Raw genomic sequence first — 22,162 nt, 5'->3', positions numbered from 1 at the left:
CCCTGTTGTGTGACCTTAGGCAAGTCACTTAACGCAATTTTCTCATCTGTAAAATGAAGATAATTTAAGGATTAGTATCAGAGTATTGGATTGTTATGAAAATTCGACAAGCTAATTCATGTAAAGCTCTTAGAACAATGTCAGGCCCATAGAAGATGTTCAATAAATGTTGGCTATTGACATTATTGCAATTACTATTACTAATTATTCCAATGAATCTTCTCTGGAACCCTGTAAGAGCAATAATGTCATCCCCCATTCACAGATTGGAAAACTGAGGCTCAGAAACTTTAACAATGACAAAAGCATCTAACTATGGGCCAGGCTTTTTCCAAGCACTTTGTAATTCTTAATCTATTTATAACCTCATAACTTCATTTGTAACCTCTTAACAACCCCATCATTGTTCCTATCTTATAGGGATGTCATGATGCACAAAGAGATTAAGTGACTTGCCCAGTGTCCTGGCAGTCTGTGGTCTTTCTGGCCCCAGGAGGAGGAATCTGGCTCCAGCAATCAAAGGATTATTATTGTTGGGTGGAAGGTCACACCAGGAAGCATCTTAGCACCACCAACTGCTCTGGCTCTAGTCCAGGGAGCAAGGGTGGGCCTGAGATAAAACTGGAGGTTCTTTCCTGCCAGGGGTCAAAGCTCAGAGCCCTGAGACTTCTTCCAGAAAACGGGGTCATAGGAGAAGTGATTACCATGGCTTCCCAGAGAGCTTCCCAAGGCTCCTATTCCCCATCTTCCCAGGGGGAAACCACCCTGGCAGTCTCCAGGAGTGAACAGGCTCTACATCTACCTTCCTGAGGAAGCCTGGGCAACTCACTTCCCTATTCAGTGAGGTGAGTATATTAAGGACACAGGACACAGACCCCAGAGAGGGGCTGTGACCTCCCTAAGTCACAAAGCTAAGAGATAAAGGGTCTGGGAATCAAATTTGAGTGAGTCCAACACCTCTGATTTCCTACTTCTCCCACTACTCCACGATCTTCTGGATGTGCTTTGTAAGTTCTAGAGCATTCTGCAAAGAGGAAGTTAATATTATCATTACTATTATTGGAACGTCTGCCCTTCTAAGGGTGTTTTTGGACAATATGGAAGAAGCATAAATTTCCATATACATAATCTCTCCAAGCAATGTGTCAATTTTTGAGGACATTCTGACTTTTGGGATGTTGGTTGACCTAGGAGGACATGGACATAGATTCAATCTGTGCTTCCTCATTTATTACCATTGTAGCTTCCACAGTTATTTCTGAAAGCCTCAGTTTTCTCTTCTGTAAGGTGGGATAAATACACATGCCTCATGGGGTTATTGGGAGAATCAAATGATATGATGTTTAGTACAGTGCCTCGAACATAGGACACTGAAAAAAATGGAAGAAGTTGTTACTATTAGTTTTCCACCAGCGCTTATCATGGAGTTGGGCATCTAATAAATCCTTAATACATGTTTTTAGAATAAAATAGATTCTTCAAAAACCTTGTCTCCTGAGTTCGGAGTCCACAAAGTGCTCATAGAACACAGCTACCTACCAAAAGGTATCCTTGTTCCCACTGAGCTCCAGCCTGAAACCACTGCAAGAAGTGAGACTTCCCATTCTAGGAAAGGAATGGTTATGTCCCCAGCCCCTTGTCCCTTGCCTCCCTGTGACATCTCTGAGGTAATGTCAGGTTAAAACTACAGCCAGGATCTTTCCAAGTCTCAGTCTAAATGTGTGTGAACAAAAATGTGACTGGGGTTGGATGCCAGGTGCAAGCCGGGCCCAAAAGGAAGGATCCGGGGTGGTGATATGCAGGAACAAGAAAATGGGCATGGTGTCACACCACTGTGAAACAAGTCCTTAGCTCCTTTACCCCCAGGAAGCCAGGTGTGAGAAGAAGCCCAATTTCTTCTTCTAGTCATGATACACACTCCCCCAGCTGCAATTTCCTGCTGCCCTAAAGTTTCAATTGAAATGTTACATTGGTTTTACTTAAAGCCAGAGCCACCCTATCCAAACAAGGGTTCAAGAGATGCAGTCAATGGCTATATGTGGCTGAGGAGATCCTGCTCTACGTGGGGGTTGAATCTGGCAATCATTTTTTAAATTCCAAGGCTCAAACACACAAAGCTCCTAAGATTCTACCAAACGTAAAAAAGGGTAGGTTTCTATGATTCTAGATTCTAGGATTCTTTTGTCATTGAATAAAAGTTCATCAAGGCTGGGTCTGTACCAAGCCCTGTGTTGAGTGCTGTGGACAAGAGAGGGGCCTCAAGGAGCTCTGTCTAGTGAGGAAAGTAGAGTGAACAAACACACTGTATGATAAACGCTGTGTTAGAGCCATTGTAGTGGCATCCTGTGGACATGGCCAAGCAATAACTTGCTTTTGCACAGAGGACAAAAAAGTCAGCAGGGAAGAGTAGACAGAAGACAGATCCAGAAGCTAGACAAGCTATATGATCCCCTAGCCACATGACCTTGGCCAAGTCCTTCAACCTAAGCCTGTCTTCTCATTTGTAAAATGGGGTTACTATTCCCTATCCCAAAGGGATTGTTGTAAGGCTTAGAAATAATGCATGTGAAGGATCACAGCCTAAAGAAGGACTCCAATTTTTATTATTTCTTATAAAAAGTGACTCCTCATGTCAGGCAGGAACCCACCAAGCAGACCAGGAGGAAAAGAGGGCAACCATAGAGCAAGTACCACATGTAGTGGTCCAGAGGCCAACATAGTAGAAGGTGCTGCTGAGGAAGTTGGCAAAGGCCTAAAGGCCAAGCCAAAGAACTTGGATTGGATTTAGAGGCCCTGGGAGTCAGTCATAGGAGGTTTCTGAGCAGGAAAGGGACAGGATCAATGTGTGGGCTAGGAAGATATAAACTTCTGGCCACAGTACACGAAATGAGTTGGAGATTCTGAAAGGACAAAAACCAATGAAGCACAATAATAAACAGCCATGACTCAGGGAACACTGACTATTGGACCACAAGTGCTACCCATGATGAAGATGTTGACAAACAGTAACTACTCAACCTTTGTGTGGCATCACACACAAGGACAGGAAGTAGGGCCCTGCTACCCTTCTGGAAGCTCTTGAATACAACATGCTAAAAGTAACACAGCCTCATTCATTTCATGTAGCAATTCTTCACCGAGCATCTCTCAATGCTGAAGATACAGCAATGAACAAAACAATGTCTCTGCATTCGTAGAGGTCACATTCTGGTGGAGAGATAGATGCCCAATAAATAAATAAAAGTGTAATATGTCAGGATTACATCACTAGAATGAATGGTGATTGTTAAGAGGGAAAAATGAAGGATTCCCAATACCCATCTAGGGAGGAGAGCCAGGATTCAAGTCCACAGTACTTCAGCTCCTAAAAGCTGCCTCTCTTTGAAGAGCCAATACGTAAGTATACCTTCCATTTACTGGTATCCTCCCTTGAGCCCCAAGGCCCATTCATTCATTCATTCATTCTATTCCACAAAGATTTATAGAGCACCTACTACAGGCCAAGCACTGTTGTGGATGCTGTGGATATAACGATGATGTGGACAGGCATGATTTACAGACTAACAAGGAAGACTGATGCTAAACAAACAGAATTAGTTATGATTTAGTCACACAATTGCTATGAGAGCTAAAAATAAATAGCAGGTGTTATGAACTATCTGGCAGGGACTCTAAACCTGATCTCCCTGAAGAAGTGACATTTAATTTGAGACCTAAAGTCTCAAGAGTTTGTCAGGCATAGAGTAAGGGAACAGATTTCCAAGTAGAGGGAACAGCAAGCATGTGTAAAGGTTTAAATAAGCAAAGGAGTCTGGCACATTTGAGGAACTCAAGAGGACAGTGAGGTTGGAACTCAGAGATGGAGGGAGAGCAGAGTGTGGTGCAAGACAAGGTTGGTGAGCTGCACAGGTGCTAGACCAACAGGGCCTTCTCAGCCATGTTGAGTATGTACAACAGGGCCTTCTCAGCCATGTTGAGTATGTAAAGAATTCTGGGCACAGCTTAGGCTCCAATCCCCAGTGCGCCACATCTCACCTGCTCTTCTGGGTCAAGAGCTCTGGGCCCAGAGCTCACCTGTGACTTTTCCTCCAGTAGAGAATTTTCTCAACCATTTCAAGTGTCTGTCATCACTTCCTAAGAAATTCAGCTTCTGGGACCAAATCCTGGTTCTCCCAAGGACATTTGGCTGTTTCAGGAGCCCATGTTACATTGGGATATTTACTAAGTGGATGAATGAATGTTAACCCCATTTTACAGATAAGGAAACAGGATCAGAGAGGTGGATCACAGCTACTCTCCACCCATTTTTTACACCTCATTTCTCCCTATTAGGTAGAATTGGGGGAGCTACATGGTTCTGGCTGTTAGCATTCTATAATTCTAAGAAGCTATGACACATGTAAGAGGATGCTAAGGTTCAGAGAAACGTGGAGATTGCAGAGTCCTAGAATGGCAAAATTCTAAGCCTTGGCATTCCAGTAAACTGGGTTCCTGGTCTGTGCTATCTAGTTGCAGGCCTGGAGATGCAGGCGCCACCCAGGAGCCCCTCTCCGCCAGGTCTCCAGGGTCCCGCCTTGCAGGTCAGCTGAAGGACAGGATCCTGGCCCCCCACCCCGACCCCCGCCGCCCATGGCAAGGGGACTGAGCCCAGAGGCCTCAGTGGGTGAGAACCAACAGAGTAGTCGGAAGCACGGGAGAGCAACGGGTTGGGGCGGAGGCGGGAGTCAGAAGGCGGGGATCTACAGGTCCCGCCCCGGAGCAGACTTCCTGGTCTGTGGACAATCTGGGGTGAGGCAGCTATAGCGGCGGGGGAACCCCAGAGCCATGGGGTGCATACGCGATGCCATCCTGGATGCGCTGGAGAACCTCACCGCCGACGAACTCAAGAAATTCAAGCTGAAGCTGCTTTCAGTGCCGCTGCGCGACGGCTACGGGCGCATCCCGCGGGGGGCGCTGCTGGCCATGGACGCCGTGGACCTTACCGACAAACTCGTCAGCTACTACCTGGAGGCATATGGGGCCGAACTCACGGCACTCGTGCTGCGCGAAATGGGTATGCAGCAGACAGCAGAGCAGCTGCAAATGACGTGCAAGGGTGAGCGCACCCCCTCCACGCTCTCCGCGATCCCCTCATCTACACCCAACCCCCAAACTGAACACTTGCCTCTCAGACTCATCACTTCCTGTTGTTCCTAAGCTAATTAAAGCTCCTTCTGCTGGGGAGACTTCCCATATTTCTATTGACCTTGACTTCCAGACCAAGGGGCCCCGAATCCAAGAGCCTGGAGATGATAGAAAGGGAAGGGGGACCACTTGACTTATTTCCTTCCAGGTTCTGGAGCCACACCAGCGGTGATCAAGGCCCTTCCTCAGACAGCAGCCATGCCAGGTGAGGCCCTCACACCCAACCCCACCTGCCTGGGCACATCTCCAGCTCAGCAGCACCACAACCCTGCACAGCCTGTTGTCCCTCCGCCAGAAACACCAGGAGAGCAAGGCTAGGCCAACCCTTCCCACTCACTCACTCACAAACCTCGAGCCAAGCCTAGTTTGGAAGAGGACGATAAGGGAGACAAAGTTATACTCACCCCACCCTATTGAGTGTTCTGGCGGGCTGCCAGCTTGAGCTCCGCCCCACAGTGTGCATTCAGAGCTTTCTGAAGATCAGGAACAGGCCCCAGCTCCCACCCTGGCACAGGCTCATCTGCTCTCCTCCCTCCTACCCACAGCACTGCACTTTGTGGACCAACACCGGGCAGCCCTCATCGCTCGTGTCACAGACGTGGATGGGGTGCTGGATGCGCTGTACGGGAAGGTTCTGTCAGAGGAGCAATACCAGGCAGTGAGGGCAGAGACCACCAATCCAGCAAAGATGAGGAAGCTCTTCAGCTTTGCTCCAGCCTGGAACCTGACCTGCAAGGATATGCTCCTTCAGGCGCTGAGGGACAGCCAACCTTTCCTGGTAGTTGACCTGGAGCAGAGCTGAGGTGTCTTCCCCAGAAGCAGCTGAAACTGCCAAAGGTTGTATGTGGTAAATCAGTCTGACTTTTTTATATACAGTATATGAAAAACCAGCTTGTACTTGTGTTTTTCCTACTTCCAGTCTGGAAGTACATGCAGAGATAAGCTACATGTACAAATGCAACAGGCTCAGGTGACACTCTACTCCACTGCCTGTTACTAGGGCAGCAGGTTCCCAAATATTCATCCTTCCTGCCTCAGTCACCATGGTGAATATTCCTTCCTTCACCATTTGGCGGCTCCTCCAATGCTATCTCAGAGGGTCTGCCCTTGAGCCTATAGTTAGCCATGCGGTCTATAAAAGTTAAAATAGGTATGTACAACGGGTCTGGAACTATGGGGAGCCAGACTTATCAGAGGCACTTATGACGTTCTTCACCAACCTATATAGCTTCCACTTTTTCCACGGGAAAAAAAAAATTGTACAATTGGAGCAATTTTCAAAGGGAGAGACACTATCATCTAAACACAGGACAGAAGACCACAAGTCATCAAATCCAATTCTAGGGTTCCTTTTGGCACTGGCAACTGACATCAGTATTTTTAATTGCTTCTTCCCACCCCCTGGAGAAAGGTTATAGGTTACATCTTGCCCGGAAAACATACCGACCACAAAAGCAAAACTAGAAATTCTACTAGGTATTACTTGATAGAATTTTTGCTTACGAAAAAATATTAGTTGACCCTTGAGCAATATGAAACTGACCTGCTCAATCTTAAATCCGTGCATAAAAAGTCGGCCCTCCACATGTGGGCATTCCCAACCATGGCTTTGACCCTTGAACTCACATCTGAACTATGCAAGTCAACTGAAAAAACTCCATATATAACTTGGATCCAAGCAGTTCAAACTCACATTGTCATTTCTCCAGGAAACACGTAAGGAGCCTTCCCAGAGGCTGTTAGGGAACCAGGATCCTAGGACACGCTGAGTACACTTTGTACCCAAATTCCTTCTCATCTTTCTTTGGGGTGGAAGCAGTATGCAAAGAAACAGGAAGGCCCTGGGGAGGGGTCCTGGATGTGACACATGGGACCCAGGCATTGAGGGTACAGATGGTTCTATGCCACTTGATACACCAGCCCACAATGAACAAACTGCACAAAGACTTCACTTTGAATACCCTCTCCTAGATGACAATTAGCAAATGCAGTTTATTCCCCCAACACACTCCTTTAGGGGTGTACATATGATCTCATTCTGACGGTCTAACATTTCCCTACTGTGATCTACTGGGATACCAGGCAAGAGAAAATAAGCGGTATGCTATAGGAGAAAGCTATCAAGCAGCTTAAGATGTGGCCACTGTCAAGGCCACAGTCACATGGACAGTTCCTAAGGTTACTTGGGACTCCAAGAAAGCTGAGCTTCCTCAAAGTGGGAATTGGCCCTAACACCTCAGTATCCTGTGCCCTGGTCTTTAGCCAGCCACCCCATAAAATGCTGATACTCCCCATTCCACTCTCACTCAGCCCTCTTCTACCAAGTCTTCTTGAGTCTCATAATTCAAGCCTTATTATTCAATCCCTGCGATGTGTTCAATTACATGTTCTGCAAAGACCTTACCATTTCCAAAAGTGAACGTGTTCTCCTTTAACCAACCCTGTATCTTAAACATATGGCAACAGCAGACTAACTAGAAAACAAATCTTATCATGGTCCATACAGCCCAGATTTAATCAGTCTTGCAATCGTCTTTTCAACCTCACTGCCCCCACCTGGCTTGTGCCTAATGTCTTATCTGCCTCTGCTCTATCACCTTCAAGGGTTCACATGATCAAAACTTACCATGGGAAGTCTCACTTCTAACTTTAGGATACCTAAATTCTCCTTCTGCCCCTTAAAGGACCCCACAACCAACCTCTCCTTTTTTCACATACCCAGTGATCCCAGCTACCCTATTTGCTCACACCCTGTTCCCTACCATGCTGGCCTCTTATCTCTGAACACCTTGAAATCTTCTACCTGTCCTAGCATGCCCTCAGCTACGGTATGAACTCTTCTGTTCCAGTGGCAAACCATATTGTCATGGTGTATTTTCACATAGGACTGAGACTGAGCCCCATAAAAAGAAATCTTTTCAATCTCTGTACAAGTGCCTTACATATAAAAAGTAACAAATGGCAGTTACCATGCATCTCTTAGATTTTTTTTTTTACTTCACAGAAACCTAATGATCTTCATAAGCTGGGGACACAGCTAACACTTCCTTGCACAACAAATAGCCTTAAAAAGAGATGAAATATTGCGACATGGATGGATCTCAAGATAATCATGCTAAGCAAAATAAGCCAGACAGAAAAAGTTGGGAATCACATGATATCACTTACATGTGGATATATAAAAGCAACAAATGAACAGGACAGAGACTCATGGACAACAGACTAGTGGTTACCAGAGGGTAGGGAAGAGGGGAGAGGTAGGAGGTAGACGTGCTAAAAGAAATCAAATATGTGGTGAAAGAAACCTAACTATGGAAAGTGAACACACATGTAAATATATATGCTTTACTGTTAAAGTTATAGCTGAAACTTATTGGATTTCATTAACCAATGAATGTCACCATAAAAAAAAATAGAAAATTTTAAAAAAAAAAGTGCAGGCATGAGGCCAAAGAAATGATTCTAAGAAACAGCCCTATTTAAGTTAAAAAATTTTTCTTGGGGATTTGCTTTTACTGAGCGAGACAGCTTTCCCTCAAAATCTGGAAACACAAGAAAAAAAGCTGTCCACCTAGACAGGTCCCACCCTGAAGGGGGTGCTATGAAGCCCTAGGAAGCTGTACGGAACAGCTGCAGGGTATCTGGGCAACTATGCAACACTGCCACCATGAGGTGTGTGCAGTGTACTACCTGGAAAGTTCGACTGCACTCTTCAAGGATTTCCCCATGCCCACCCCAACCACCTTCCACTTCAATCTGCCTAAGCTTGGTTCCTCTAAAGCACAGGGAATCCCCAATCTTCAACTCAATAGTCCAAGTTTCTTTCCTGTCTCTAGTTCCTAAACTGGTGGCTCTCAACTGTTCTTAAGAAAGAGCCCTTCTTTCTAGCACCATAGCCAAGATTTGGGGCTACGACCACAATCCAAAGAACTGAGAACACTATTTCCAGACCCCAAACTCCTGCTCATAAGGTACACACACTTTTCTCACCTGTTCCTGCCTCAAGGTCAATGGGAATTTTAGATTCAATGGTCTCTGAAAACTTCTAACTGCTAACACCATAAGGTTAACACCCAGTAATTTCTACAAGCCCTAGTCAAATCTGTTGCCAAGATCCACTTGACACTACTTCTTCAGTTCTTATATGCCAGTACCATGAACAAGGTAATTTTTGTGGAAACTTTCTTCAAATCTCAAATTATTTCAAAATAAAGTTAAAGAAGAAAAGAAAGAGGCTAAGTACTGAGGGCCCAAAGGTAAGAAACAGAGACTGAGTTCTGGGAGGAATGGGTGCAGATGACACCCTAGCACTGAGTTTAGCCTCTTGAAAACTAGTAGGAAGTGAGATCTGGTTACAAAACCCATGGTGGATCACTGAGAGACTGCAAATGGGAAGAAACATGCCTAGGTGAAGGTAACTCATAGGAACTGGACCCTATGCCTTAACCATTGGTCAATCTACACATGACATAACCTCAGCCCTGTAAACAAGTTACTGAAATGCAGGCAGTAACAGCACATGATGGTGAAGAATGAGAACTAATCAGAGGCTGCAAGCAGACCAGTAGTAGCTCACTTTCCACCCATAACCTACCCTCCCCTTTCTTCCTACTGAAATCCAACTCAATCCTAATTCAAAAAGCTAGGTATCTAGTGCTTCAAGATTGTAGACCATTTTCAATAATTCATTAATATATTCCTTAGACTCCAAAAGACCAGTCTAAAATCTTTGCCATTAAAAGAAATATGACTGGCTATTACTGGCCTATTATTAAAAAGTACTGCAGTAAAGAATAGGGGGCCCCAAGTCCAAACCCCATAGATCTTACTTTCTCACCAATGAGCTGATAGCAGAAGCAGCTTCTCAGAACCAACATTCCCTCTACTACTTGCCTTCATCCATTCTCCTGTAAGGCCTCCAAACTGGATCTACCCACTAACAGACACCTGGAACCCTACCTTCCTTTTACTTAAAGACTAGTCAATGTCACTGAAGACCATTAAAAGATGCAAATAAGAACTTATATACTAATAGTCCCAGTCAGTAATCAGGTCTCACAAGGAACTTCAACCTCCACCGGGGACCAAGGAATCACAATCAAACCTTAACACCAGAATCCTACTAGGTGAAGCAGAAATCAACTTCTCAGACACACGAATCAGGCCATTTGAACCAAACATCATTTAAAGAAAGCAGATTGGAAAAAAAAAAAAAAAAAAAGAGGAAACCTGACCACAGGAGGGAGAATATTGCTATATCCTTGGCTCTGAGGGTTTCTCACGTGGACCAAGTTCAATAATCCCCAATTTAAAGTATTGCCTGGAAAAACCTCAACCATTCTCAGCCTACACTTAGTTATTGAGCGCCCCAATCTCTAGGCAGGGTAAAGCAACTATTCTCTCTTAATAAAGCCATAGCTCCCCTGTCTGAAGTCACCAGAGATGAGGATGAACTCTGGTCTAGAAAACACCTACAGGATACTTGACAATTTCAGCAGAGAAGGCACTTCCCAAACAGGGATCTGAAGCACTCTACAAGACATGCTTCTAACAGCAAAGTACCTTTTTTGCTGTTGGCTGTAATTTCCAGTTCTGTATTACTAAAGTTCATCCTCAACAATTGATTGGCAGGTGCAAGCAAGTTTCTAAAACTCAAGACTTGGAAAATAAAAGGGTATCTGGGGGTCAAAAATTGCACATATTGTTGAGTTCTGGGGTTTTAAGTCATTCTCCCCACTTTTTCCCCATCTCCAACACCCCACCCTTGAAAGAGGACTTTCCACCCCCAATCATTAAAGCTCACTCAAGTCTAAAAATAGCAATGACTTCACCCTCTGGGCACATGCAGGATGAGACACACCCAGGTAGACCCATGTCTCCCCACAGCAACTATCTACCTAAGCCCTACCTTCAAGAAAATTAGGGTTCAGGGTCTTACCTTGAAATACAAGGTAATACCCCAACCTTCCCCCACTTCTATCTCTTCCTCAAATTTAGCATCCTCTTAAGGTCTAAGGAAACAAATATTTGGGATGAGTTTGTTCCCTTCAGAACAATGGTTTCAGAATGAAATTAAGCCAGAATAGTAGGACTAAATCCTGGCTCCACCATTTTAATTCCCAGAGCCACATAACCCATGCACTTTGTTTTGTCTGTAAAGTGAGCGAGGCCACATAATTACTGCAGTGAATGGGCACTCTCCTTCATGCAAAAGACTCATTTCGATTATGTGCTTTCCCCAAATTTGAATACTGTCTCAAAGGCAAACCTCATTTGTTTGAGCCCCACCATTAAAAGTGTTCAAAGAACCAAAAGTCCTTAAAGATAAGGCTGCTGCTATAAGTAGTAAACTAAGACCAGCATGTACATGTGGTAAAAGAAAAACGCCCACAGTTGGACAAATTTTGGGCAAAATTCATGACATCATGTGATCTTCGTTAACTCCATCGTTAACTTTGGCAATGACAGAAAAGTTTAATCTCTACTTTCAAGGATACCACTTGACCTTTTCTCTCCCCTAGACCAAGTTATCAAACACTTTATTCCAGTTCCTCCTAGTAGGAGGATCTAAAAGGAAAACTCCTCACATTCCTGCCCAGGACATCCTTTGGGGGGGGGGCGGGGGAGAGAAAAAAAAATTTAACTAAAATGATGGTTTTTAATGGGAACCAGAGATATGGTTACAATTACATAGTCGGACACAAAAAACCCGTGGGTGATCAGGAGTTGCAAGGTTACAAAATAATGAGAGTAACACTGGGTATAGAAGAAAAGCTGTTCCAGAACCTCAGTAGCCAGGCTAATATGGCCTCTCCCTGCGATCCTGTCTGTGGTCACCCCTGCAAGAAAGAATTATCCATTAAGGTTTGAATTACCAACCTCTCCACCCACCCCACTCCCAAAACCCTAGCCCAAGAAATGTCTCATCTCTGAGTATACATAAATATGAATCTACAGATTCATTTAAGATATTTTCCTTCCCTCCTTCCCTACCCAACTATAGTTACAATCTCAACTTCCAATACAGCCCTCAAAATGAAACTTTCTCAACAAAAGCCTGGTATCCCAGGACCTGTTCTATTACTCTTATTTCAGTTTAGAGTCCTACTTACCTGGAGTCCATCTTGCCAGGGCCAAAGCCACCTCTGTCTCCACCACCCCGGCCCCCTCGGAAGCCCCCACGGTCCCCGCCTCGGCCTCGGTAGCCACCTCGATCATAGCCTCCTCTGCCACCACGACGATCATCTCCATAGCTACCTCCTACAACGAAAAAAAATATCGTAGTCTCATAATCCCTACCTTCCCTCTAGCCTTCCTGCTTAAAATTAAGGGCTTTTTGATCTCAAATCTTTTTTACCAGCTCTGACTCTTCCTTACCCATATGAGAGCCTCCTGGTCCCCCTCCTGGGCCATCTGGTTTAGGGGCCTTACACTGGTTGCATTCATTCCTCCAAGAGAAGTTCATGTTCTCACATGTACTGAGGAAAAGTAAAACAATTAGTTTGTAGAGGTGGGATGTAGGCAAGACCTAGAATTAGGAAAAGACTCCGGTGACCTCACAGACAGTGACAAAACTGAGGCCTGAGGCCTCAGGCAAAAGGCTTCCCAGGTGCAGAGCCAGGAATAAAAACTGCAAATTGGTGAACCCAATTCCCAATACTTTTCCCACTATAGTGACCTCACTTAGGAGGTAAGCTCTCGGCCATATCTGTCCCCATCAGTATGGCCTTGGCATTTATTAGTTTGGAAAACACACAACCCTACCATAACAAAGGACGCACAAATAAGACTGAGAAAAAAAAATTAAGTATTTTACTCACGGATTAGGACACTTCCAGTCCCCAGCTCGCTGCTGCCCTCCACCACCACCACCTCCACTGGGGAATCCTCCCCGGCCACTGCCACCACTGCCACCACCTCCATAGCCTCCGCGGCCCATGGGTCCTAGTATAAACACAAGTTAATAGGTTTAGTCCCTTTCCAAGTTTGGTTAACCTAACCTTTTCTAGGTAAATCCTCACCATCCTCCCTCCCCTCTCTCTCTTCCCATCACCTCTTTATACTAGCATCAGGAAATAGCTCCTCAGCTCCTCACCTCCTCGCCCTCGGCCTCCACGACCATTGCCACCACCCCGATTGAAATCTGCTCGCCGAGTAGCAAATGAGACCTTGATAGGATTCCCAGAAAATTCTTTACCTAATGAAATAAAGAAGGTATAAAAAAGAGACTTTTTATTGAGACCTGCGGGTCCAAAAGTATTCTTGGTATAATCAACAAGACTCTTCCTTCCTGAAAAAAGTTTATAATGTAATGAGACATAAGCAAAAATGAAGATTATTTAAGTAGCAAATAAAGTGTTGGAAGACTGAAAGTACAGCCTGTTTCCCAAGGCTTGTTTGTCCTACCTCCCACCCCCATACATACCATCAAACCAGTCAATAGCTGCTTTAGCAGAAGGTGGGTCATCAAATGATACCGTTGCCTCTCCCTTCAGCTTGCCTGTTTCCCTGTCTGTGTACAGATTAATCATGGGCTGTCCTGTTTTCTTATTTGTCTGAAGAAAGCAACATGAGATAATATCAGGCTTACAGGACAGGTATAGAGTACTACCTACCCTCCAATCTTCCTCCTCCAGAAACTAAGGCTTTATAACCACTTCAGCTCCTCTCTTCCCAGTTACTATTTCCTATCTCACATGTAACTTGAAAGCCAATGCCTGTATTCTCTCACATCATATTAAAACATAAAACTAAAGATTATAGGCTGTAAATTCAAAGTTTAGGACATTCCTTTCTTTTATCAATTGTGCCTTTTTGTTACGTGATTTTAGAAAACAACATCTAATGTTCTTTACTTAACAAATTAAGCTGACAACCATCCAAAAGTCTGCAACACTGACAGAAAACATCCATTCTGCTCCACAAGTACCTTAATAATACCAATCTGCTTAAAGTAATCAGCCACAGACTCAATTGTAACATTCTCGCCCAGGCCTTGTACGAAGATGGTGTTGTTGTCTGAATTATCCTGTTCTGCTTGTGGAATGCAGAAAAAAAATGTAAATTAAAGAGAGAAAACAAGCAAAGGTAACACAAATCAGTGACTCAATCTAACTTTAAAGAGAACACCTACCTGACAATAAGCCTTCAAAATTACTGAGAAAACTATCAGTTACTGATATACACTCATGTATAAATCACCACTAACTATACCTAAACTTCCTTCATTTTCCTTATCTAATCTTGCTTTTTTTCAGATTCTTTCAAGTTTCAAAGAACATTCAGAAAGTCTTGATATCACACTTGAGACATTTTTTCATGCCACCTCTGGATTCACTCACCAGAGTCATGACGTGATCCTTGGTCCCGAGGGCCTTAAGTGACATGGGGGAACAAAAAAAAAAAAAAAAACAAAAAACAAAAAACAAGGAGAGGAGTCGTTAGTCAATAAGTGGAGACAGACAAAGAAAAAAAAATTAACACCAAATCCAAACTCTTGCAAAATATCAGGTACGTCCTCACAGCCTCACTTTAAACCCTGTCCAGAATTGCCCGCCCAGAGAAAATCCTAGGCTTGGCTGGGTAAAACGACACAGGACCCTTTCCTTAATATCTGTATTTAACTTGAGTCCCCACAGGGACAACTCCACACTTCTGAAAATGCTGCCTCTTCCAGCTCAGGCAGGGAAATGTCCTCAGCACAGATTGGAGGTATTGGGGGGAGGGGCAGACAGGCAGGAGGGAGACCCATTGAAGTTAATAAACCAAATCAGCATGGCCCTGTTCTCTCACCCCAGAGAGAAATGGGCCCACCACCAGCACTGTGATATGCATCCATCCAGTTTCTCCAGACTTTAACACCAAAAACACTTATTCCTTATGAAACAATTTTTAATTTCATCTTTAGAAACCATTCTTTAAACCATGTTGTTTCCCAAAATCACATGAAAATAAAAATACATACATAACTATTATATTTTTAAAGCACATCCCAGGGAACAGACCAGAAATCTTATTTCCATAATGCAGCCTCTCTTTTTTTTTTTTCCAGAGACCATCTTTGACCAGTTTCTCTGAATTCACCATATATAAATATCGTACCCACATTAAATGACACCTAAATCATGAACCCAGGCCTTTGGCTTTATATGGTGAGACAAATCAAGAAACCTTTTGTTAACCAAACCAGAAAAGTTCCAGCTTACTGGGAGACTTCTCGAATTTGCCATTTCCCATGAATTGTTTGTGTCGTTTTAAGACCTGGTTATTTCCCAAGAGCCACTCATGCTCCCAACTTTTCTTGTAATTCACATCTTCCTTCCCACAGCTAATTTCTATTTGCCCATCTGAGTAGAATTGAACTGACACCATTCAATATTTTATACATATATGTATGTGTGTGTATATATATGTATACATATACACACACACATACACCAACTTCACCATCCTCAGAGCAGGGCAATTATTTCGCATCCCTCTTCCAGAATTAAAATATTTGGAAATTCTTACACACACACACACACACACACACACGCACACACACACAAACTAGCCTTGAACACTTTCAAAAAGGATCCTAAAGCAAAGCTAGTATGTGTTCCAGCACACACTCCAGTTTTTCATAACAGTGGTCACTTAGTGCCAGGTGTGGCAACACTCCTGTCAGGCCTACTGAACACCTCTGATTAACCTGGGTCAAACCAATTTGGTACAAGCAGACTGCTGAGTCTTACCCCTGCCTGCCACCAGGTTAGCACCCATCTGGCAGCAGGTGGCATCCTACCCCACCCCTTTCTAGAGGTGGTTCTGGACACTTCAAAACCTTTGACACTTAAAACACGCTAAGACATCTGCAAATGAACAATCAGACAAAGCATTGCTGGGAGTTGGGAATTTTGGAAACTCTGTTCACTTACCACCAAATTTATTGAAGCCACCACGGTCACTTCCGCTGGAGAAGACAAGTTAGAAGAAAGGACATGAAGCTTCCAACAGCTACAAAAGGGCGGGTTTTTTGTTTGTTTGTTTGTTTTTGTTTAATATTCCCCAAACAAGGGTATGTGCTTTGGGAAAAAGATACAAGTGGATACTAAAATACATTCCCCTTCCTGACCACCCCTTGTCTGACCTTTGAGCATGTCACACACACGTGTGCAATTTCTCAGACACAGTTTTTAAGAATTTCGCTTTAAAAGGTTATGTATCTATTTCCTCTGGAAAAAAAATGACCCATTTTCCTTGGTTGTTCTTCCGATGGAGATGTTTTTTCCTCTTGTCGCAAGTGGTTGACAACCCAGTAGTTGGTTTAAAAACCCTACCCCCAATTTACCCAGAAGACATTTCACACCAGGCTGGGGTAGCCCTGAACACATTTTTGTGGTTTTTGCTTTGAAAGCAGCAAGCAGACCCAACCCCATTCCATAAAAAGTCAAAACCAAAGGCAATTTCCCCTTAAAGCGAGACAAACTTAGCTAAACCCTATCCTAACTACTGAGCTGTTTTTGATCTCTCCCAACCCCCGGGGTCACCCCTTCTACACTGCGAGAAGAGCGGAGTATTTTGCAATGTCACCTTTCATACCTGTGGCACATAAAATGCAGAGCAAGTTAACAGTCACATAACAATTGTTTTTCTTTTTAAAGTTTTGCATTAAACACACGCACAGAAGAGTTTTCCTCATTTTTGTACGTTTTTGAGATTGCCCCCACCCACCTCTGAATACTTACCATATATAAACCCTCATTTGAATAAACTACTTTTTCCAAAAAAAGGAACACACTGACATTCCTCCCCTTTTCAAGGGAGACAGAGTAAGGTCCTTCAAATCATATTTACCAACAGATTTGATAACTGCTTTAACATCAAATCTAAGGCTTTACTTCAACTTCAACGGAAAAGGGAGAAAAGGTCCAGTTGGACAAGTAACCAGAAGGGACAGTGGAACAAATGGGTGGGATACCACTGTCGAACATATTTTGTCCAAAAAGTCTACACATTTCAGATAGCCCCAAAAAGCAACTCACAAACAAAATCATCACTGTTGTCAAATTACCGCAAATCAAGCTGGCAGATTCAAATGACTACAGAATACAGAAAGAGTAGCCAATTCCTGGAAGCTAAAGTCAGGTTAACCATTGACAACTCCCTTAGAGATTCACAGGGGAATGCAAGTTAAGTTTCCCTATTACCAGGAAGAGTGGGGATCATCAGTTTCCTTTGCAGAGAAAGAAGCTTTTACTTCCATGTTTCTTGCCTAGAATATCAATGACTCCATACATACACATATTTTTCCTTTTCCTTTGGAAATAGAAGTGTCAATACTCAAATCTCTATTCAGAGGTTTAGGTGGGGATTCAGGCTCCCCAGTTCTCACAAAAATAAAATGGGGATGTAGAAACAGTCAATGCCCCCAAATCAAAGTCCTCACAAATCCCTAAATAAGACTAACCATTCACTAAGAGACTGGGCGTCAACAGAGATTCATGCAACCCACCACACTTCCCCACTGATATTACTCCCTGGCTCACAAAAATACCTACCCCATGCCGCCTCTGCCTCCACGGCCACCTCCGCGACCTCTGGGTTCATAGCCACCACTGCTGCGGTTGTAACCACCACCACCGCCCCGGCCGCGGCCCCCTCGGTCCTGCTGGCCTCCCCCGTAGCCACTGCTGCCACCACCACTCTGGTCCGGATTGCCATAGCCGCCACCACTGCTGCCTCCACTCATTGGGGATTGATCTTGACCGTAGTTACCTGTAAGAAAAGACACTTTAGGAGCGGGGAAAAAAAATGTTGAAGTGGCATGGAACAATTGAACTACATTGAAGAATAAATGAATAGAAATAAAACAGAACAAAAATATCAAGATTTTTAAGAACCCTTTTAGAATAACAGCCAAGCAGAATATAAATAAATCCTTACCAAAAATAGGTATGAGAGAAAACTGAAGACACTTTCTCACCTCCACCACCCCCTCCGCCACCTCCACCGCTACTGTTGTACTGGTTCTGCTGTCCATAGCCCTGAGGAGGATTATAGGAGCTTTGCTGCTGTCCATAGCTTTGCTGCTGTCCACCATAGCCAGACTGCTGACCATAACTCCCACCCTGGGGCTGCCCATAGTTGCTGCTGCTCTGAGGACCGCTACCATAACTAAAGAAAAGAAGAAAGAATCATAATGCCGGCATGTTCAAAACTTACTTTTAGTACATACAACCTATTCTCTGAACTCTTAACCAAACAAAGATTACCCGCCCCCCATTATTTCTCATATGTGCTCCTGTTGCTGGTCATAATATAATTCCTTATCAAGTCACCCCTAATCTTTCAGGCCTCCCCCACCACAACTCCTTACCTTCCCGAGGTGCTGCTAGGGGCTGGCTGCTGGCCATAGCCAGGGTAGGAGGACTGCTGCCCATAAGAAGATTGAGAACTCTGGCTGCCATAGCCACCCGCTGAGCCATATCCCTGGGGAGCTGGCTGAGTGTTATAGCCTGCTACAAGGAAAATAGAAAGGAAGTCACAAAAACTATGAAAAAAAAGCAGGAAATGAGTTGGAAAACAACATTACTTATTACCTAATGCTACCCATACCTGAAATGCCAGCCTCTTAGAAGCTGCTTAGAAATTCTGTAACTCATAGCAAACCAAAGAAGTTACCCTTCTCTTCTACACTAAGGCTGATGTTCCAACTTCAGAATTCCAATTTCCTCCCACCCATCCCAAAGTCAGTCTCTCCAGGACCACCACTAACCACAGCCCAGAGACCACTATTCATTAACAGTATTTAAACCTGTTCCGTATGTCTGCAGGTGCCAAGGAGGACAATCCATTCTGTACATTTCAGGATGTTGGGGCAAATTCTACCTTTCTGTGTACAACATTACATATCATAGCCTGACTTCAAACATCTTGTAAATCATTTTCTCCCTGTATGTATTAAATGCCTGAAACTTTCTCCCTTTAGTGAATAATTTCCTTCACATTTCGCTTTCATGCTGAGGGAAATTGGGTTAAGTGCAGCATAAACAGTAAAGTAAAAAGTCAAAGAAAATAAAAAAAAAAAACAATTAGAAACCAATAAGCATTTTTGTTTGAAAGAACTCAAGACTCCAAGGAGCTTTAAGGGTTATAGACTGAATGAGGGGGAGAAAAAAACATGCGTTTCAACATTCAGCACTGCTTAGGTTTAAGAAAAGCAACAACATTCAGAAAGTGAAAGAGGCAGTGTGACACACTAAAAGAAACTCACTGTTCTGGGTCTGTCCATAAGAACCATAGCTGCTCTGGCCATAGCCAGAAGTGTCCGCTGACTGGCTGTAACCACTGTAACTCTGCTGTCCATAGGGCTGACTGCTCTGCTGGGAATAGCCCTGTCCAGGCTGGGTGGGGTAAGCCCCATAGCTGGAAAAGAGAAAACCAGTGCAATCAGGAAAAAGTACCTTAGCAACCCTTGCCCTCTACAAACTCTGGAAGCCCCAAATGGACACTCACCTTTGGGTTGCTTGTTGGGTATAGTCTGCAAAAGAAAAACACAATTACGTCACCTTCCTAAAAGAGTAGGACGAACACATGCACACACACAAGCAAATTTCTACACAGACCAAGGGGCCATAAGTATTGGAAAAACCAAGAGTCTTGGTGGATAGCCACAATTTTCCATAAATTCAACTGATATGAGAAACAAATTTACACACATCTCGTTTTCATACCAACTCTATGAGGAAGGTATCACCATGAGCCAAGGTACACGCTAAAATCAGAGGTATTTAAGTGGAGTGGGTTTTGCTGGAGGCAGGAGGCAGCAATATTTGGGATGTGGCCTCCACTGTCAACCGAACAATGTCTCCAAAGAGGCCAATCTTCGCCCTTTGCCCAATCTTGGAGACCAGAAAAGTGGACTTTTAGTGCATCGGAGTGCTGGCCTCAAGAGGCAAGTCAAATGGTACTCAAGACTCCAGCCCTGCGGCTCCAAATGAATCCGTTTTCTTGTCACTGTGCCTTCCCCAGAGTTGTGGGGAGACTCGGCGAACCAAAAGCAGTGAAAGCGCTTTTAAAATGCCACAGTGAAAACACACTAGCCATATCAACTCCTCTCCTCCATAACTGTAAAGGAGGCGCTTCCCCCGCAGAAAAGGGCAAAAGGTCCGGGAGAGGGTGTGGCCTAGGGCGGCTGCTCCTTTCGGTTCTCGCCTAAGAGGATATTTAGGAAAGAAAACGCTCGGGCCCGGTCCCCAAATCCTTTGAACGACCCCCAAGGATCTCCCATTACCACCATTAAGCAGGCGCGCGGCCCCGATCCCGGGCCCCGATCCCGAGCCCCGGTCCCCGGCCGCGTGGCAACCGAGGCGGGAATAGGGCAGTTTCGCCCCGTCCCGAGGGACGAAGCGGGAGTGGAGGGGGTGAGGCCTACACCGGACGCACACCGCGGAGTCTCCAGGCGAGGGTCTCGCGACAAAAAGCAGGACCAACACGAGGTGGGAGGGGGGTTCGCACCGCGAGAAAGGGGGGTGGGGCCAGCAGAGCGCGTGCGCTCAAGGAGTGCCCGGATGCAGCACTGCGACAAAGCGGGCCTGAACGCAGGGCTGGGAACCGGGGACGGGGGGAAAGGCTACGAGGACCGAACATTTCCATCCGTGCCTCACGTTGCAAATCACCAAGAAGCGTGCCTCCTACACCTCACCTCAAAAAAAGGGACTGCGAAGGGAAGACCTCCCAACCCCGTGAGAGGCTTCAGAAGAGTGAAAACAAGATGGCGACATCGGCCTCCCCCTTCCACCCTTCTCAGCGGCTTCCCGCCACAGTGGTACGAGAAGATCGTACCAGTATGATCGCCGCCCGAGTCCCACCGAAAAACAAAAGCCTAGCAGGGCTCGCGCCCTTACATACCGTTTGAGGCCATGTCGGCGCACGCGCGCAAAGGCCGACGCAAAAAAGAGAGCTTCCAAAACCGCAGAGCACCGACGCCTCGAGGACTGAACGCTCGCGCGGCTTGCGTCGAGGTTTATGTACGCCTCCCCGCCTACGTACCGCGGAGGACTGTTCCAAATGCGGAAGTAAAGGGGGAAGTACCGCCAGACTCCTTCCACTCTTGGGAGCGTAAGAGCCCGACATAAGGGAAGCATATTAACTAAGAATCTTCAAGTAATATAATCGTGTTTTTTTCTAACGAACTCCTATTTTCTCTGCAGCACGAGCCCACCTTCACCCCTAAAACAGCATAATGGTACGGCCTAATTAACCTCGGGGCGGGGCGAGGGGCCCAGGGCGTCAGGCGACTGAACTGTAGTCAAAGCCTGGAGTTCCGGGGTGGAACCGAAATTCCAAGGGCCCACAGGTTTCGTTGGGCCCCGCTTTAACTCAGGATAATGAGCTCTTGCGCTCCATTGCCCTTCCACTATAGAAGATGCATCATTTCTCCGGCATCAACCTCCTTCTCTTGCTCTAACGTTTATTTCTCCCCTAACTACACACTTCGACCCTCTCTCTCCCTGCGTCTCGGATTTCACTTAATGATTTAAAGGATTTAGACGTTTCCTTAGTCCTTACCAGGATTTATGGATTGTGACGTTTGACCTGAAAGAAAGCTTGGAGTTTAGTCTGGACCCCTGGATTCTAGACTGATCTAGCACAGATTGCCCACCCAAACCTTCAAGGCTTTGCCCCCGACTAGCCGTGGGACGGGAAAGCCCAGGCCATCTGGATCTCAGTTTAGAGATTACGGGTCTCCCAGTCTTTTATTGATAAAGAGCTACTTTTTATTTTCCTGAAACCCTACCAAGGAATCAATGTGGAGATCCAGTCATAACATAGTTGTATAGCGCCTAAGTGGTCACAAAATGCACAATAAATAGCTTTTCCATCACAATCTTACGAAGAAAGTAAAGGTATCTACATTTTATAGGTAGAGAGACCAAGTAGCTTAGGGTCGGGGGTCCTGATTCAAATCCAGGCCCGTGTGGCTGCAAAACAC

At 45.0% G+C, this 22,162-nt stretch overlaps 2 protein-coding genes across 3 annotated transcripts; one reads left to right on the top strand and one right to left on the bottom strand.

Moving 5' to 3' along the window:
* Nucleotides 1–4,637: 4,637 nt before the first annotated feature.
* On the top strand, nt 4,638–7,618 carry PYCARD (PYD and CARD domain containing). Its single transcript, XM_006914165.2, has 3 exons — nt 4,638–5,095; nt 5,333–5,389; nt 5,730–7,618. Exons 1-3 carry the CDS (start codon nt 4,825–4,827, stop codon nt 5,984–5,986), a joined length of 585 nt encoding a protein of 194 aa, XP_006914227.1. The 5' UTR covers nt 4,638–4,824; the 3' UTR covers nt 5,987–7,618.
* A 4,204-nt stretch (nt 7,619–11,822) lies between these two features.
* Nucleotides 11,823–21,234, bottom strand: FUS (FUS RNA binding protein). 2 transcript variants are annotated; one of them, XM_006914163.3, is made up of 15 exons: nt 21,079–21,234; nt 19,684–19,708; nt 19,442–19,593; nt 18,545–18,686; nt 18,152–18,342; nt 17,727–17,943; nt 16,104–16,138; nt 14,526–14,558; nt 14,114–14,217; nt 13,610–13,739; nt 13,280–13,381; nt 13,005–13,128; nt 12,562–12,662; nt 12,297–12,444; nt 11,823–12,023 (listed from the first exon to the last, which is right to left on the bottom strand). In XM_006914163.3, the coding sequence occupies exons 1-15, from the start codon at nt 21,089–21,091 to the stop codon at nt 11,984–11,986; spliced, it is 1,557 nt and encodes a 518-aa protein (XP_006914225.1). In that variant the 5' UTR covers nt 21,092–21,234; the 3' UTR covers nt 11,823–11,983. The 2 variants fall into 2 exon arrangements, with proteins under 2 accessions (XP_006914225.1, XP_006914226.1); XM_006914164.3 differs by having other exon boundaries at nt 18,545–18,683.
* Between the last annotated feature and the right edge of the window lie 928 nt (nt 21,235–22,162).

Source organism: Pteropus alecto, unplaced genomic scaffold (genome assembly GCF_000325575.1).
Source record: "Pteropus alecto unplaced genomic scaffold, ASM32557v1 scaffold44, whole genome shotgun sequence".
Lineage (NCBI taxonomy): Eukaryota > Metazoa > Chordata > Mammalia > Chiroptera > Pteropodidae > Pteropus > Pteropus alecto.
Note: the sequence above shows the minus strand (reverse complement) of the source record. Positions and strands in the feature narration are given on the sequence as shown.